The 18,191-nt window shown below is 39.6% G+C and overlaps 1 protein-coding gene across 2 annotated transcripts in view; it reads left to right on the top strand.

Moving 5' to 3' along the window:
* The window catches only part of cdh26.1 (cadherin 26, tandem duplicate 1), an 85,481-nt gene that overhangs the window by 59,695 nt on the left and 7,595 nt on the right, over nt 1-18,191 (top strand). The window contains exons 2-16 of one of the 2 annotated variants that reach the window (XM_080899474.1): nt 10,552-10,611; nt 10,720-10,812; nt 10,921-11,064; nt 11,154-11,301; nt 11,549-11,718; nt 11,824-11,958; nt 12,038-12,223; nt 12,362-12,609; nt 13,599-13,744; nt 13,847-14,071; nt 14,172-14,393; nt 14,794-14,906; nt 15,007-15,078; nt 15,726-15,782; nt 17,468-17,527. In XM_080899474.1, the coding sequence (XP_080755600.1) occupies nt 10,552-10,611; nt 10,720-10,812; nt 10,921-11,064; nt 11,154-11,301; nt 11,549-11,718; nt 11,824-11,958; nt 12,038-12,223; nt 12,362-12,609; nt 13,599-13,744; nt 13,847-14,071; nt 14,172-14,393; nt 14,794-14,906; nt 15,007-15,078; nt 15,726-15,782; nt 17,468-17,527 (2,079 nt within the window). The remainder of the gene's footprint in view (nt 1-10,551; nt 10,612-10,719; nt 10,813-10,920; nt 11,065-11,153; nt 11,302-11,548; nt 11,719-11,823; nt 11,959-12,037; nt 12,224-12,361; nt 12,610-13,598; nt 13,745-13,846; nt 14,072-14,171; nt 14,394-14,793; nt 14,907-15,006; nt 15,079-15,725; nt 15,783-17,467; nt 17,528-18,191) is intronic. The other variant, XM_080899473.1, reaches the window with a different exon arrangement.

The raw sequence follows: 18,191 nt of genomic DNA, 5'->3' as shown, positions 1-18,191 counted from the left end.
CATCCGTTCACAAGAGATAGATGAGCAACGCAAGTAGAACTTGTTCTATGCAGTGTTGTTACAGCTTGTGGACTATGAACTTTAACACAGTGTATTCGGTGAATAAGCCTTTAGGTGCTCAGGTGCTTTAGGTGTTTAAATTTACTTTGCAGTATATTTAGTTTCTGTTGTGGGAAAAACAATCAATCAAGAAGCTATTTGCTCACACACCTATATGCTCACTCCCAGGTTCATCCATCGTACTATATGTACTAGCCTACAGACCTTCCTATTATTGTCTGAAGCTCATTTAATTATTTACTATTTTATTTAGTAGCTAATAACATAATATATGTCCTGTCATCTGCACTTGGTAAACTAAATGCTATAATACTGCATGTTTGTCAGATGATTATTCTTCATTCAGAAAAAAAAATCCAGAAAATATTGATATAAATGACTTCAACAAATTTTGGGTACTTTGTTTGAATGGTTTTCCATATTTTGTATTTGAGGGAGCCAATTATATTAAAATAAAGCACAAAATGTTTCATACTGTTGCAAAGGTTTAAGCACACTCTTCACTTGTTTATTTTATATGAAACTTACAGAAGACCTTTAGGCTTTAAGATGAATGTGGATAAAAGTATATATAAATAAAAAAAAAAACTATACACAAAAACTAAATATAGAGCCCTGATCAAAAGTTTAAGAAAACCTGAAAAATGGCAACAACAAAAAATTGCATGGTCGGATCTTAACAAGGTTCCAAGCAGAGCTTCAACATGCAACAAGAAGGAATGGGAGTGCTTTTAATAAATTGCATACTCAAAAAATGTCTTGTCTCACTCCCATTTCTTCTTCTAGCATGTTGAAGCCAGTGTTGCTAACTTAGCGACTTTGTCGCTATATTTAGCGACTTTTTTTTTCTAAAAAAGCGACTAGCGACAAATCCGGCGACTTTTTTTTGGTGTTATTGGAGACTTATTTATGACGACTTTTTGACGTGAAAGCGCGTATCGCTCTTACTCTCAATAAGCAGCAGGTGCACCTTGCCCGTGCCAAAGCGCTCACAGGCCGAGGATAGCCCTCCCCCAGCTGCTATTAGGGCAGGAGATGTTCACACCTATGCGTCCAAACTGCAAATGAATCGCGCATGAGCCAAGCCGCTGCTCCCGCACTGACCGTAACACAGTCAGTTCTTCTTTTACTGTTATGTTGCTTTGTGGACCACAAGGTTTAAAACTACTTATAAACACACACACACAAGGTAACTCCACCAGAGTGCCTATTTCGGGTCACTTTTGCCGGTCCAAGCCCGGAAAAGGAGCAGGGTTGGAATTGTTACATTAAAAAAAACAATAATTGCTAAAAGAAATTTAATTTGTAGTTCTAAATAAATTATAAATGCATTTAAGACGTTTTTTTACTGACTTTATGTCTCTTCCACGATGTTATTTCTCTCTCCAACAGGTTACAATTACATTAGCATGACCAATTATGCTAATTAGATGACAATGACGTAATTTAGCAACTTCTAGCGACTTTTAGGACAGCCAATAGTGATTTTCCTTACTGAGGAGTTGGCAACACTGGTTGAAGCTGTTACACCACTCCAGGACAACTTGGTGTAAACAGCAGAACCGAGTTTATTTGGGTACTTCAGAACCGTGGCTTTCACATACAGAGCCCAAAAATACACTCTTCTTCTTTTCCTTTTTCGAACATAGTTTTTCTTTTTTCGTGACTGCCCCCTACTGGTGGAAAAACATGTAGCAGCCAAAAATCCAAACATATAGTTGAATAACACAAATACCAACAGATTTATGCAATGTTTTGGACATATTTTAGCTTTACACTTTACCAAGTGCTACATTCCTCCCCTGCTAAATAAATGTTGTCCCAACATTGAGGAAACATGACAATAAGAAACAAAAATAAACAACTATACTTCTCTTTTCCTTGTGACAACGTAGAGATGGCGTAAGTCGGAATAGGATTTAGCAGTGCTTTAAGATCACTTTCATGATGCACTATTGGACCTCAGGTGACAGAATCACATGTTACTCTCTTACCAGATAAGCATCGGCTTATAACAATGCTGAGTTGTTTCCAACAGTCCACATACAATTATTACCCTCTAAGACATTACTATCACTTTATCACGTGCTCCGGAACTTATCAACTTAGATAGTAACCATTTAATCACAATTAACCTCATCAAACATAACGATCCAATGTCTTACGCTACCATCCCAAAAGTATCAAATACTTGTGTCACCATATTGGTAAGGCCTTGTAAGTCCCCATACATTTTTGAAAAGTAACATCATTTAAATTCAAAAAAACTCTTTCACAGTTCAATAATAACTAACTGGCACATAAGCTGCATAGTAAGGCATCTGTAGAGCTGCCCAAGGTACTCCAAACTGGTCATAGAATGGCGGTGCTGCTGCACTGGCATACAATGGGTTAACACTGTGACCAATTGCTCTTTGAACTGGTTGGCCAAACGCATCATAAGTCAATATTTTCCGTGGACATCTCTCCCTCTGAGATCTTCTCGGCTGCGGTTCCGACAGTTCTGGGTTCATTTCACTGGGCTGACCTGGCGAAGCAACAGTGTCTGATGATGCTGAGATGTCATGTTCAGCGTTACCTTGTCCATTCACCATTTCTACTTGAAACTCTTCAGCATCCACTCTAAGCTCCGTGCTCTTTCGCTGAAGGTCCTGGTCCAGTTCAGTAGCAGGTGCAGACACCATTAAATCCCCTTGAGGCTGACAGTGGTGGTGCCTCACTCTCTGAGACCAATACTGTTCTTCATCATCTGAGCTCTCTATATGGTTCGATGCGTCTTGTAGGTCTCTTTGTTTTTGTGTCTGTGTAGTGTGGCTTCGTTCAGTTCTTGTTATTGTGGGAAGCGGTAATGCATTACAGGGCATTAACATGTTGCGGTGGAGGATACGGCCTCGCCCAGCACCACGCTCCGGCTTAACCTCATAAACAGGGCTGTTTTCCCCCTTTTGAGAGATCACTATGTGAACTTGATCCTCCCAATAGGAGCGTAACTTTCCCGGGCCTCCCCTCTCTGACATGTTCCTGACAAGTACCCTGTCCCCAGGTGAGAGTACAGCACTTTGTCTCTTCAGGTCATAATGTGATTTCCCTCTTGCCAGAGTCTTTTTAATGTTTCTGGATGCAATGTCATATGCTTCTTTCATTTGTTGTTGCCATTTGTGAGCATAATCCTCATATGATTTGCATTTGTTCGTCTCACTCAGTCCAAAAATTACATCAATAGGGAGACGTGGATGTCTACCAAAGAGTAAATAAAAGGGCGAGTACCCTGTCGAGTCACTAGTTGTGCAATTATAGGCATGCACAACTTTGTTTACATAGTCACTCCAGTTTCCTTTCTTTTCCTCATCCAGGGTCCGGAGCATTGACAGCAAGGTGCGATTAAACCTTTCCACTGGGTTCCCCTGTGGATGGTAAGGTGTGGTCTTTGAATTGGCTATTCCTGTGTACTTCTGCAGCTGTTTTAATAAATGGTTTTCAAATTCTCTGCCTTGATCGTGATGTAATTTACCAGGAAAACCAAATTTCAAGGAAAAGTCATTAAAAATTTTGTCTGCTGCTGTTTTGCCAGATTTGTTGCGTGTAGGGTAGGCTTGAGCAAACTTGGTGAAGTTGTCCTGTAACACTAAAATATACTCATACCCTCCCCTGCTCTTTTCGAGATGGACATAGTCTATTGAAACCATTTCAAAGGGTGCAGTAGCCGGCACGTGACACATGGGGGCCCTACACTGAACTGTAGGTTTTTTCTGAATATTACATTTGCACACCTGTGTGATGAAAAACTCAATATCTTTGTACATATTCGGCCAATAAAACCTACTCCTTGCCAAATTCATCACACGGTCCACCCCCAAGTGACCCATTTCGCAGTGAAGGTGTTTGTACACCAGTTCTTTGTGCGATTCCGGAATCACAATCTGAGTGTAAGTCACAGTCTTTCGTATCAGCAACCCGTCATCTGAGATAAACAGCTTTTTCCACTCGTGTAGTAGCTGTTTTCCTGTAGGGGTTTTGAGCGCTGATGTCTTGTCAAGACTCGCACCAGTACTCTTTAAGTTAAGAACATAAGCTATGGCAGGGTCCTGCTTTTGAGCTTGCAATAGCTCCTGCGTTGTGATCCTCACATCTGGCAGATTTTCTGTAAGTATTTTGTTTACTTCTGGATTGCATGTTATGGCTGATATCCAATCCAGTTGTTTGTCTTCCTGTGTTTCAATGGCATTCAGTACTGCGCTTAACACTTCAGGCGAACACAGCTCAGTACATTCTGACATGTATGAATCCATACTAGAAGGTGTTCTGGACAAAAAGTCTGCATCAACGTTACTTTTTCCGGGTCGGTATTTCAGTGTTATGTTAAAATCAGCCAGCTCGGAAACCCATCTGTGCCCTGTTGCATTCAGTTTAGCTGTGCCTAAAACATAGGTTAAAGGGTTGTTATCACTGTACACTGTCACTGAGGGAGCATAGAACAAATAGTCTCTAAAGCGCTCAGTCACAGCCCATTTTAGTGCCAAAAACTCAAGTTTCCCTGAGTGCCACCTGTAGTTCCTCTCAGCTTGTGTTAATGTTCTTGACCCATATCCAATGACTCTTAATTTACTGTCCTGCCTCTGATACAAAACTGCACCAAGGCCTTCTTCTGAAGCATCGATGTGCAGAATGAAGGGTTCCTCAAACTTAGGATAAGCCATCACAGGTGGATTAGTCAAAACATCCACCAAATAGTCTAGTGCTTTTTGGTGGCTGTCACTTCATATGATTTTTTGGGTGGGTGCAGCATGCCCCGCCTTGGCTGACCGCGCTGGTGTTTGGGTGTGGTCAACTGAGAGTAAATCATATAGGCACTTTGCATGTCTTGAAAAATCTTGTACATAGCTTCGGTAGTATCCTAAAAATCCTAAAAGCTTTCTCAGCTCTTTAATGTTTGTTGGTGGGTTGTCCTTCAAAGCTCGTACTGCTTGTACCTCTTTGTCATCCATTTTGTAGCCGTCTGCTGAAATGATTTTGCCCACATAGCGGACCTCATTTTTAAACAAGTCACATTTATCAGGTCTTAGTTTTACTCCCCAAGCCCGCTGACGTTTGAGAACTGATCTCAAATCTTCAATATGCTGTTCAAATGTTTGACTGTACACCAAAACATCATCTAAATATGGAGTGCATATTTTGTCCCTCAAGCCTTCCAAACTTTCCTCCATGCTCCGCTGGAAAGCTGCAGGTGCATTGGTGAGTCCAAATGGGATTCTATTCCATTCATACAGCCCCCAGGGTGTTGTGAAGGCGGTATATTTTTTTGAGTCTTCGCTGATTTCACCTTGATAGTACGCTTTGCCTTGGTCAAGCACACTAAACCACCTATTGCCGCCAAGTCCATCAAGGATTTCCTGTATTCGTGGAATAGGGTGTCTGTCTGGAATGGTCTTTTTATTGAGGCCCCTATAATCAACACACAGTCTCAGGCCTCCATCCCGCCTCCTCACACACACTATTGGAGAGGCATATGGTGAGGTTGATTTGTGAATAAAGTCTTTTTTTAACAAGTCCTGAATGTGACTTTTTACTTCATCATAGAGAGCACGTGGGACCGCATTATAGGATTTGGCTACAGGAATCTGATCAGTGAGTTTGATATCCATTTTTAAATTTTTTATGTAACCAACTTCCTCTTTGTGTTTAGCAAATGCGCCTGACTCCTCCCTTAACATTTCCAAGACAACTGCCTGTTGTTCTGTGTTAAGGTGGCCCAAATTGACAGGTGGTTCCCAAGGCTCTTCTGCTGAGCTAGGTGGGTTCTGATTGTCTTTTTCTACAATCGAGCCTATCTGAGCTTCTTTGAGATTTACAGGATAACTATGTGTTACCCTCTCTATGTTACCTAGAAGGGTTTTAGGTGGCAGCACAATGTCATGTTTGGTAGCATTGGTAACATAGATATTGACTTTGCGGGTACTGCCTGATATAGACAGCAACTGGCAGTTAGATTTCAGACCCTCATCTAAAGACAAGTTTTCATCTGGCTCAAAAAGCATTTCACTTTTTACCTTTAGGTCTGTTTTGATGGAACAACTAACGCCGTACATTTGTCCACTCGGTACGACAATAGCTTTGCGTCCTGATCTGATAGGATAAGTAACTATCTCGCTACTGGTGGTGTGGATAAGGTTCAACAGTGCTTCTGCTTTGCTTGATCCTACTCTTAGAGAGTTTCTGAGTAAAGACAAGCTTTCACTGGACTGAGTAGTGTCTTTTTTTATCAGTTCCTCAATAGCATTAAACCCTATTATTGGTTTTTGCATCACATCCTGACTTACTAGGATTGGAACCCGAACCTCATTCTGAGCTACAGCTTTTCCTCTCGAATCACAAAGGCTAAGGCTAACTTCTACCCAACCCTGGAAAGGGACTTCAGATCCATTTACAGCTCTCAAGTCTAAAAGTTCATCCTTACTTAGTAAATCGCTGATGGGGTGAACTTCTAAGTGAGATAAATTGTCTGATTTCCAGCATGCACTCATTATTGAAACTTGGGCTCCCATGTCCCACAGTGCCTGTGTTTTGCAGTTATTCATTCTACACCATACTAGACACTTTCTGCCCACGAGCTGTGCTACTTTTCTTTTTTTGGTACTTAAATTTAACACGTTTGGGGGTTGGTTCCTAATTTTAGGATTTCCTGAGTCAGTTGGTGATGCTAGGGATAAGCTTTGGGCCTTGGGAATGTTATCACATTGGGACATTGGTGGTAAAGCTGTGGCTTGTCCCGCAGTCACAGCCCCGCCCAGTTTTCCTGCTTCTGAGCTCCCCTTACTTTACATCCCTTTGCCCAGTGAGAGTCACTGCCACATTTGAAACAATGGTCACAGTCCCTGTTTTCTTGTTGACATGCAGAGCATCGCCTTTTTAGTCTCTGAGCTGCCTTTCTGTACGCCCTGACTTGTCTACCACCATCACCACTTCTATCTCGTTGGACAGTTTGCACTAGTGAAGCTACCTGTCCTGTGAGTTCCCTAATTGCTGAGTTACTTTCCTCAATTTTTGCAAATAAGGAGTTATCTTTGAGGGTTTTAGCCGGTTTTGTGTCAGGCTGGCTTGTGCGGGGATCAGTAAGCGCTACATTCTGCTCAACTACATTTAGTCCTGTTCTAAATGACCTGTGGGCTTTTGCCTTTAACGCTCTCTCGCTTTCATTGTACTGGGCTGTTTGCATTTTCATTAATAAGAGTTCATCGCTACAGTTTTCATCCTGCAAATATGCTCTCATTTCTGCTCTGACATTGTCATTTAGAAGACCCGTTCTAATGGACTGAAAACATTGACTTTGAACAAGTTCTTTGTTATACTTTAGGCTAGACTGGGTGCGCTCAGATGCGAAAAGGATTTTTTGACGCAAATCCAGCACTCTAATCAGGAACTCAAGTGGTGTTTCATTTGCCCCCTGTGTAGCTTTGGTTAATTGCTGGTACAGTACTGTTGCATCCGTTTCTGCATAATGGGCTTTTAGAACTTGTCTCAGGCTGGTCAATGTGAGATCTTCTTTCCCTTCCAAATAGCTCCTTAGTTTTAACCCAGGACTGATGGCACGTATGACAGCCTCCACAATCTCAGCTTCAGAGTAGCCCGTTTTTAAGCCGCTTTCCATCTGGTGCTCTAAGCTACTGAAACTCAGCGTGTCTTTAGCTGTAGACTCACCCACATGTCCACTTATCCTGAAGTCTTTTCTGAATCCACCTGATGAAACATTACAGCAGCTGTTGCCAATACAGTCTCTCCCCTTGCGCTGTGTTTCGCCGTCCAGCGACGTCCTCATGGCCACCTGCTGCTCCGCTGATGTCCCTTGAGCCGCCTGATGCTCTAGCGATGTCATCGGCCCTGTCCGCTGCTCCGGAGGTGCCCGCGCCGCTGCCAGTTGCTCCACGTGCACAGCCTCCACCGTCATCTCCGCTCTGTCTGAAGATGAAGACCGGACCACCGCTCCTGCGCCGACAGCCGCTGACCGCGCCTCCACCAGCAAAACCAGCACATCATTTAGCTCCAGAAGCACCGACATGCCTTCATCCTCTCGCTGTAAAAGCTCTTCTCGTTCACAAAACTGGCTAATAAGCTTAACGAGAGCTCTGCGAGATTTGCTTTGTATTTCTTTGCTGCCCTTTTCTGTAATATTACATAGTTCACATACTCTGAGCAGTTCTTCCAAAGAAAGTCCACATAACTTCTGCTCCAATTCCAACAAAAAATCTTCACGGTTCACAGACATGCTTGAAAGATAACTAAGACGAGTAAAACTCTCTCTGTATCCGACCGGAGAAAACACAGTTTCCGTGGCATTAGCTAGACTGTCGCAATCCGTTAGCATTAGCTCCTTTGCTCTATCACGCTCCTTTACTGTGTTCCTCTGTGTGAAGTAGTCCCAAAAACTATCTCGGTGGGACCTCCAAAATGTTACACCACTCCAGGACAACTTGGTGTAAACAGCAGAACCGAGTTTATTTGGGTACTTCAGAACCGTGGCTTTCACATACAGAGCCCAAAAATACACTCTTCTTCTTTTCCTTTTTCGAACATAGTTTTTCTTTTTTCGTGACTGCCCCCTACTGGTGGAAAAACATGTAGCAGCCAAAAATCCAAACATATAGTTGAATAACACAAATACCAACAGATTTATGCAATGTTTTGGACATATTTTAGCTTTACACTTTACCAAGTGCTACAAAGCCCTGCTTGGAACCTCGTTAAGATCCAGCCATGCAATTTTTTTGTTGTTGCCATTTTTCAAGTGGTCTTAAACTTTTGATTATATATCGATAGATAGATACAGATATATATAGATATGTATAAGTAGGACCTCATTGAAAGGCTTTGGTCAAGGTAGTATGCAGTGACCCTAGAGCTCCCCTCTTGCCAGCTCCACCCAACAGTTCCTGTCATCTCTCAGTAAAATACTGTGTATTGTGCCAGTATCTGTAACAGAGTTGTTGGGGATTTATACACTTTCGTGGGGCTCATGGTTGTGTGCTAGGGTGTGCAGCTTGTGCAACTATAGCAGTTACACAGCAACCTAAACAAGATGAAGACCAGAGGTTGGTACACCTTACTAGTAATCTGCAAATTGTTTGTTTGAGTCCCTGTTCAGATGCTGCCATATATGAGACATCTGTTTTTGTGTGTGATCCCTAGTGAAAATAAGCATCATGAACAACCCAAACTAAACTAATACTTAAAAATGTCATTTGTTCTAAGCCATATGGTGAGGCTGTGTAATAGTTTCTACAGGTTGCAAGAACCAAGGTCACCTTTATTCTCTATAAAAGTAATGTCAGTATTCATTTGTAGATATGTTAAACACATTAGAGCAACCAACAAAGACACAAAACACAAAAATCACTCCCTGTATATTCACTCCTCTTCTGTAGGACTAGCTTCGATGCCAAAGTACCACAAACATGACTTCCGTAGATCTGCTGTTGTTCCGGTGTTGTGGCAAAAACAAAAAGCACCGGTCTACTTTTAACCCGTAAATTTGGTACACGTCATCTCTTTTTATGCAACATCCTCTGGTGATTAATGCATGAACAGGACTGCCACTCACGTTTTTCTGTTTAGGGTCAAATCGGTTTGATGTGTGAAGGGTCACAGAGACAAAATAATAACCCACCCAAATGTGCTAAAGCTGCTTTGAAAATGTAAGGAGTAGAAAGTATAGACACTTGTTTAAAAATGCAGGCAGTAAAAGTAAAAAGTAGTCTGTACATGAGTACAGTAACGAAGTATTTACACTTTGTTACTTCCCACCTCTGATGATATTTATTTTGTGTGTGAAGATCTCTGCATGTCCCGACATAGGACTATAGGTTCTCCTTATCATTAACCTGTTTTGACCTGTCTTAACTTTAGGATTATAACTGTTAACATTAAGCACTGGGACTGCTGTTTGTGCTCAAGTTAATGATTTATTTACTATTTTAGCTGTCTATATGTGCCCTTAACAGTAACTTAGCAATGGCTTTTGAGCAGAGGAAGTCTGTAAAGGCAGGGAAGGAAGAGAGCAAGAAAGAAGAGACAAGGTTTCATTTCAAGTCACTTATGGCCCGCAGTTACACAATGCTACAGATGTTCACCTGAAAATCATTAGTTCAATGCAATTATACTTCATGAATTATGTTAGAATTGCAGGAGTTGATTAAATAATGATCACTTCCCACTCATTACTGTTAATTTGTCATCAGGCTGTCATAAAAAAAACAACATCTTATTATTCACTGAGACATTCATCATGAGTTCCTTCTCCAATACTTGTACAAATGATTCTGTTTTTCTTATTAACATGCAGATTAATTTGAACAAGAAACTGACTTCCCCATATGTGTGAAGGGACTCCTGTGTATATTTATTTTGTGATAGAAGGGAGACCTGAGTTTCTGTCCCAGTGCACACTGAAGTTTGCTACAGCAACTGAATCTCACAGCAATGTTTTCCTGTTGCATATAGGTTGCTGCAGCAGCCGTGGCAGATTGTTATGGTAGCAAGTACAGCAGCCCTTCCAAAAGGGTAAACATAATTTTTACTTTATCTGTTTGTTAAGGCTATTTTTGTAAAATAACTTTCTGTAGAAAACAAAGCTGGTGTAAAGTTTGGTCCATATTTTGGCCTTATCAGGATCTCCTGGTGCGTTCCAAAAGAAGATGGGTCTTATCTACAATTGAATTAGAAGAAGAGAAGGATGCACAGTACCCCGTAGAGATTTCAGTGGTAAGGAAATTATATGAAAGAAATAACTGATACTGATAAATGATATGACTGGTCACTATGGACAAATCTAATATGCAAAAATTAACAGCCTGATTGTATCTTGACTAGATGTATAACGACAAGACTCAGGGGAAAGACTTTAGGTTCCGTTTAAGTGGTGAAGGTGTGCCGGACGTGTTTACCATCAATGAAAACACTGGAGCCGTCTTTGCACATAAAAAAGTGGACAGGGAGCAAAAGCCACTTTACCATGTGAGCTAATACTGGAATATAAATTCCTCTGACAATAAACGCAACTGATATTGATGCTTTTTAAGTGATGCGTCTTTTTTTATCCACAGATTAACTTTGATGTCTTGGACAGAAATACGGGTGAAAAACTAGACAAGGAACTAGCATTTGATGTTGAAATACAAGACATAAATGATAATCCACCCAAGTTCTCTTTTCCTGAAGTAACAGTTAATGTAAAAGAAAATATACAAGGAAGTGAGTATACGGTGTGGTAAATAACTCATAGTGTGCACATTTTCTATTTCAAACACTAAAAAAATAAAACAAATGATATTAAGACTCTTTGAGAATATAGAATCATTTCAAACCAAAGTCTCATATTTCATCTTACTATAATCATACTACATAGTTCTATAGTTATGTTTTCCTGACTGAAAACCTTTTCTTTATCCCACATTTACTCTCCAACTCTCCTTGTTTGTCTTTACCCAACTTCTTAAAGGCCTTTTGCCAGTTACCCTGGTGGTCACAGACAAAGATAAGGAGAACACACCCAACTCTGAATTTAACATCACGATGGTTTCACAGACTCCAGCAGAGCCCAAAATTGCTGTGCAGCAACTTCCAGGAGGACTGGCCAAACTCACCTTAAAAGGATGCTTTGACTATGATGTGAGATTTATTGCGATATTCTTGCTAAATCTTTGAAAAGTTAATGTACATGCAAATAAACATGTAGAATTTTCAAATATCTCAAATATATTTTATATGTTTCAGAAAGCAACAAAGTATACCATCATCTTACAAGCAAAAGATCGTGGAACAAAGCCAAAGACTCAGTCCTCTACTGCTGTTGTTACCCTGAACATTGTCGATGCGAACACTCACCAACCAAGATTTAAGCAGAGACAGGTATCAATTATTTTACTTACTAAAAGTGCTTTTTAACAGACGCACATATTAAACGTTTGAAATTTTTCCTTCTTTTTAGTACAACGGTGAAGCAATAGAAATGGAGACCATTGCTAATGTTTTGAGAGTTGCTGTGGAGGATAAAGACACTCCAAACACTGATGCATGGCGTGCCAAGTACTCCATTATTGCAGGGAATGAAGAAGGAATCTACAAAATTGAAACTGATCCAGAAACAAATGAGGGTGTCCTGAGTATTGTCAAGGTAATTCTGCTTTTCTCACTTGGATTAAAAACTTGATTATTTTACTCTGGGAAGAACTAGTCCACTAATGTTTTATCACAAAAACTGTATCAGCATTTAATAAAAGTTGTTTGTGTGTGTACGTGTTGTGTGTTTCAGAAAAAAAATTTTGAACGCACAACTTCAATAAACCTGCAGATTGGAGTAAAAAACATTGAAGACATATTTGTTTGTGCTGGCACAAATCCACCTACAGACAGAGCCAATGTCACTCTAAAAATGATTGATACCAACGATCCACCAGAGTTTGAAAAAGCTATAAATGACATGCACTTGAAGGAGGAAGCAGAGCCAGGAAAGGTGCTGTTCAAGCCAAAGGTTCATGATGTCGACTCTAATATTACCAGGTAGGGTGTCTACAACCTTTCTACAAAGCTTATTTTGATTGACATAAATATATAAGGGCTGCAATGATTCTTTGAGTCATTCGAATAACTCAATTATAAAAAATCCTCAACACAATTTTTTTCTTTGATAACACTCGGCTGTGTAGCGCTCAGTTGTCCCCATGTAAACCTGAGTGCTTCACCCACATTTGTGCCTAAAGCTGAAAGTAGAAAGATATGTTTCTACTTGCAGTAGAAACATATCTAGAAGCATATTTCAAGGCTTGCGTAACATCATTTTTTCTGATTTAAAGTGAAATAAAATAAAATATTAATAAAACTGCATTAATATTTACAAATAATAATATATATACGTTTTTTACAGGCCAATAAAATTGCATTTGTGCCAGTAAAACTCTGCGGCATTGATTATTGATAATACTCAGTTACTAAATCATGACTAAATCTGCTATGTTTATAGAACAAACCCCAAGTGGCCCAAATCTCCTCAGCAATAACACTTCTTGACATAAAGGTTGGGTCAGTTGACTTAATTTGAGTTATACTGTACTGTAGTTCATGATAATCTCATTGATTGAGTCTAATGTGAATCCAAGATTTTTCATTCTGCCTGTAAGCTACAACATAAAATAGAGACTGACAAGGGTTTTATTTAAACCCTTTTATTTCTTCTTCTTTCTTGAAAGAAAAAACAGATCCTGCAAAGCGTGATAAGCAACAAGAAATGGTAGCTATCCCAAGCTAATCATGTCTTTATCGACACCTGGTCATATAGATTATCAGAAAATAAGCCTATACAACAGTGGCCTTACCACTGCAAGGCCAGTAGGTGTCACAGTGAAGCATAACATGATTAAGTTAGAAATGGCTACTGAGGGAGTAACGCCCTTTGCACTGCAGTACACAAAAAGCTACAACTTTGGTTTCCACAAGCTAAACTCAGTATTTTCATCTAATATGTTCTGCACCACTCTCTGATTACTCTTTAGGTTTGTGCTCCTAACAGATCCAGCTGACTGGGTGGCCATTGATACCAAAACAGGAGAAATCAAATCAACTAAGAGGATGGACAGAGAGTCACGATTTGTTGATGACGAGAATGTTTACACAGTCGTCATAGCTGCCATAGATGATGGTACACAGAAGCTCTACTATTGTTAAAATAAATTGGATAATTTCTTAAACAAATCTTTGGAATAACAAAGCAATTTTTTTTAATTTTGCTGTGGTTTCAAAGGTCAGCCTCCAGCCACGAGCACATGCACTGTCAGGATCCACCTGACGGACATCAATGACAATATTCCTAAACTGGTCAACAACAGCGCTGTCATGTGTGGAAACAAGGTTAACAAGGTCAAGGTGCGTGCAAAGGACCTAGATGCCATTCCTTACAGTGGACCCTTCCACTTTACTCTGGGGGATGAAACACAAAAGCAACAGTGGAAAATAGAACCTGACTATGGTTGGTACATTTAGATATATGTTAACCCTCATTTCTATATTAAACAAACATTTCTGGGAAAAAGCCACAAACCCCCATGCTGTTTTCTCACCCCACACAGGTGAGGAAGTATCTCTTGTTAGCCAGAAGACACTTCCTTATCTTAACTATTCCATTCCCCTGGTGATTATGGACCAACAGGGCATAGCTGGACATGACACTCTGCAATTGACCGTGTGTCAGTGTGATGAAAATGATGTTTGTCGCGACAGAGAGCCGCTTTCAACCCGTCTTGGACCAGCTGGCATTGGGTTGGTTATTATAGGATTGCTTGCATTTTTGTGTGAGTATTAAAATCAGTGAGAAGACAAAACTGAGCTATTATAAATTCTAATAAGATTATAGTCTCCTGTGTTTTTGAAGGTAAAAACAAAAAATCTGTATTAGCATTAATACACAAGTGTTGACCGCAAAACCTTTTTGTTTTCAATTTTCAGTTTCACTGTAAGAAATGCTTTAATTTTTAGGAATAACCCAATCAGACAGTTACACTTTTAGAACTCCTTAGTACAACCACAGTCACATCTGTTGTTCATAAGGAAGACTCGGCTCTTCTGCTTTCCCAACCAACTTTAATGTACTACTTGGGAGACCTTCTGGTACCCATGGCAATGACAGTTCAATAAAACACAAAGACAAGATGCACACTGTGTTCTTAGCATTTGTTTCATGTGTGTCTGCAGTGCTTCTAATTGCATTTTTCTGCAAGTTTGGACCAGATAAGATTTTGCCACAAGATGAGGGCAATCAGACTCTAATCCAGTACAATCAAGAAGGAGGGTGCTCTCCATGCACGGTGGGTTTGTCATGTTCTCTGCGTGTAAATTCAAGACAACGGTGTGCTATATTTCTCCACCAAGCAAAACATGTTTTTTAATATTCTCTCTTTCCTTCAGACCGAGCCCAATTTCGTCCAGTCACAAGTAGATAATATGGCAGTGACAAATGGTCAGATGGATACCATGCAGGTGATCAACCTCTCAACTCTGACACTTTCTTTCTTTTTTGGTGAAGGGTTTTTTTTTCCAAAAGAGACATCAGTTGTGCCAATTTGGACACAGTCATAGTGTAGTTAAAGACATCAGGAGAGAAGCCAAAATGTGTCAGTTAATCCTGCTTAAAATGAATGGCAGCTATAATCCAGTTGTTATCATATTTTTCTTTGATGACAGACAGGTATGTAAGGCAGTGGTTAAGATGTATGCTGTGTATACAGCTATAGGAAAGAGTTTGCATACAGTCTGCAAGGTAAACGTTTAAAAAGTGTGAGCACATCATAGAGAAGACAAGTTGGAACAGCTTCTTCATTTTTAGATGTACTGATCATATTTGCTGCATTAAGTTGTGAATCTCTATGGTGGTCTTTAAGTGTAAGCTACAGGTAGGAATTGATTTCTGTACCAATGAATATACCGTTTTGGGAAGTTTGTGAGCACTTAAGAAAGCATAAAGTTTTATTATTTAGAAGAAGGTGCTATAGATACATTTTCATTTTCAAATCTGTTGAGATGTTTTTAATTGAAAAGTAATTCAACTTAAAACATTTTTTATAAAACTTGAATATTTTCTGAATTCAATGCTTAATTAACCTCTTCTGCTCAATTATCTATCCCAGATTGATACAGAAGGACCATATGACGTAAATAGGTACAACAGCTCAGTGTCTACCATGGTGAGTAAAGCTTTTTAAAATATTTTCTTTTGTTTATTTTAAGTGTACATGATAATTAAGCTTTGGGATGGGTACTGAGGACCATTATTAAACAGATTCTTGTGTCAGACTGCTTGGTCCTAAAGTATAGCATCAATTACAAGTCCCTTGACAAAATTACTTATTGCTCCCTGATGATAAAGCTTTTGAATTTCCGCTATAGCCCAAAAAGGTCCAAAAAGGTTGAGCAATTATGGTAAAATGCACATGGTAAAATCTACTATGCAGAGCTCACTTTTCTGTTTGTCTCCAGACAGCAGTGCTTTGTAAATGTTTTATTATACCGTGATACACCAAAAATGAAGCTCATCTTCTCTTCTTTCCAAAAGCATTCAAATTTTTTCTCTAGCACAAATTATCTCATAAACTCAGAACAAGCATCAATTCTAAGCACTTCTTTAAATGCTTAGAAGTCGGGGTTAAAATGAGTTGTGCAATGGGTGGGAAGAGTCATGTATGACAGTGCTGACTTTATGGAAAAAGGTGAAGTTAAAAAAGTAGAGGATGTTTGGCTATATTCTGCAAATACTTTATTAGATTTTTTAATTATATAATATATGCACTTTATTATATGTTCAGTGTACATTGCTTATTTACTTGAAGTGAGAGGAATGTTGAATAAGAATTGAAACAATAATCTTGAAGTGAACAGTGTATTTTTGATTTTTTGATTTTTTGAGTTCTCTAAATAGATCAGAATTATATCCGAAAAAAACGTGTCTACTGTAGTTTCTTGTCTTAAACGTGGCTCTCACTGGAGATCTGACAGCCAAATCAAACTCATTCTTGAATGCAAGTTAAGGCAATGACAACCATTTCATTCGTATAATAAAACAGATGTGAGTGACTAGCAGACACCCTGGTACCTGCCGAGTGAAGAACATCATGTGAGAATAGAAAGGTGTGTCTTCTCTGACACTCACTGGCATGTAGCTGACAGACAAGAGGTGCCGCAATGAAGACAAACTGATGAACTGAAAGAGAACATTTTTAGGGAATTAACATTTACTCTTGTTACTGTGAGCACAATCAAACCTTTTACAAGTGAAAAAGGTGGTTCTGGATCACAGTATGTGTTCCACGACCATTAAGCAACATGTAGAAAAGTTATCTTTTTTTAACCGCTTTCATCCACCCCTTATGTGTTTTACAAAAAAAGCTACCTGTATGGAGACAGACTTGCTACATATCCTGAAACGTTGTAGACCCTTGTAAACTCATTTATAAAGGATAGCCAACTCACCCCTAGTCTAGTCAAGAGTATGTACCACAAATTTGTTTGACCTATCCTAAACTTCGTGTGAGCTGTCCTGCCAATCACAGGTAAACAACTTGGTATTACCCATGGTTATGCTGGGCCGAGCATAGCTCTCGAGTATGAAGACCGGCTGAACTTGTCAGTGTCTAAAAGCAGCTATTATCAATGTAATCTTTTAATTTTACAATAAAATGTTCATTGTAGCATCAACAAAAGTGTAGATAAATAAAGGTAAACAATAAGCAGTGTCTGTATCATATGAATACAATCCTAAAAATATATATCCCTAATTATGGGCATAAATATTTAACTTTAAGGCACAAATCTGACCAAAGGAGCAGGGCTTGTTGTTGTTTTTTTATTTAGCTTTGTTGTGTCTTTCCTACAGTTCCACTCACTAGGCATGCATCAACAAGAAACCTACAGGAGCCATGGCATGAGAAGCATGGTAAGTCTCAATGGCTGTAATAAAAAGAACTTTTCCTTCTTAACCGTTTACCTTACCCTATTTATTTTCTAGATAAAATTATTTTAATATATAATATAATAATAATATCATATTGTAACTAGAAAAATTTGCATTTCCTGCGAAAATGCTGTGTGGATGCCTTAACGCTGAAGATGTCTGCTGAAAAAAGCTGAAAAAACAAAACAAAAAAACATTGCCCTGAGCAGGATTCGAACCTGGCCCTTCTGGTCTAAAGGCGGCAATTCACCTCACTGTACCAAACTCATTCACACAAAGAAGAGGTGGAGAGAGTGACAATTGTGGTGAAATTAGCAGAAGCTGCTTAGAATTGTGCTGATAAGAGGTGAAAAAGCTAAACATTTGGCAGAAAAGAGGTGAATCAGAAGAATTTCTGCTGAAAAGAGGCAAAGAAGCAAAAAGATGAGCTGAAAAGAGGTGTAGAAGCAGAAGTACTTGCTGAAGATGGCTGTATGTGTAATGACACACTGGAGAGCAGTGACACACAAGAAAGCAGAGCGCATGCAAGCAGGGAACATGTGTAGCAACTGTCACAGGTAGGATTCAAACCTCTGCCACCGGGTCTCACGGCAGATGCCCTACCCTCTGAGCCAAATGAGTTCTGGTCACAAGCAAAGATATGATG

Source organism: Rhamphochromis sp. 'chilingali' (genome assembly GCF_963969265.1).
Source record: "Rhamphochromis sp. 'chilingali' genome assembly, chromosome: 12".
NCBI classification, from domain to species: domain Eukaryota; kingdom Metazoa; phylum Chordata; class Actinopteri; order Cichliformes; family Cichlidae; genus Rhamphochromis; species Rhamphochromis sp. 'chilingali'.
The sequence above is the reverse complement of the archived record's forward strand: the minus strand, read 5'-3'. Positions and strand labels throughout refer to the sequence as shown.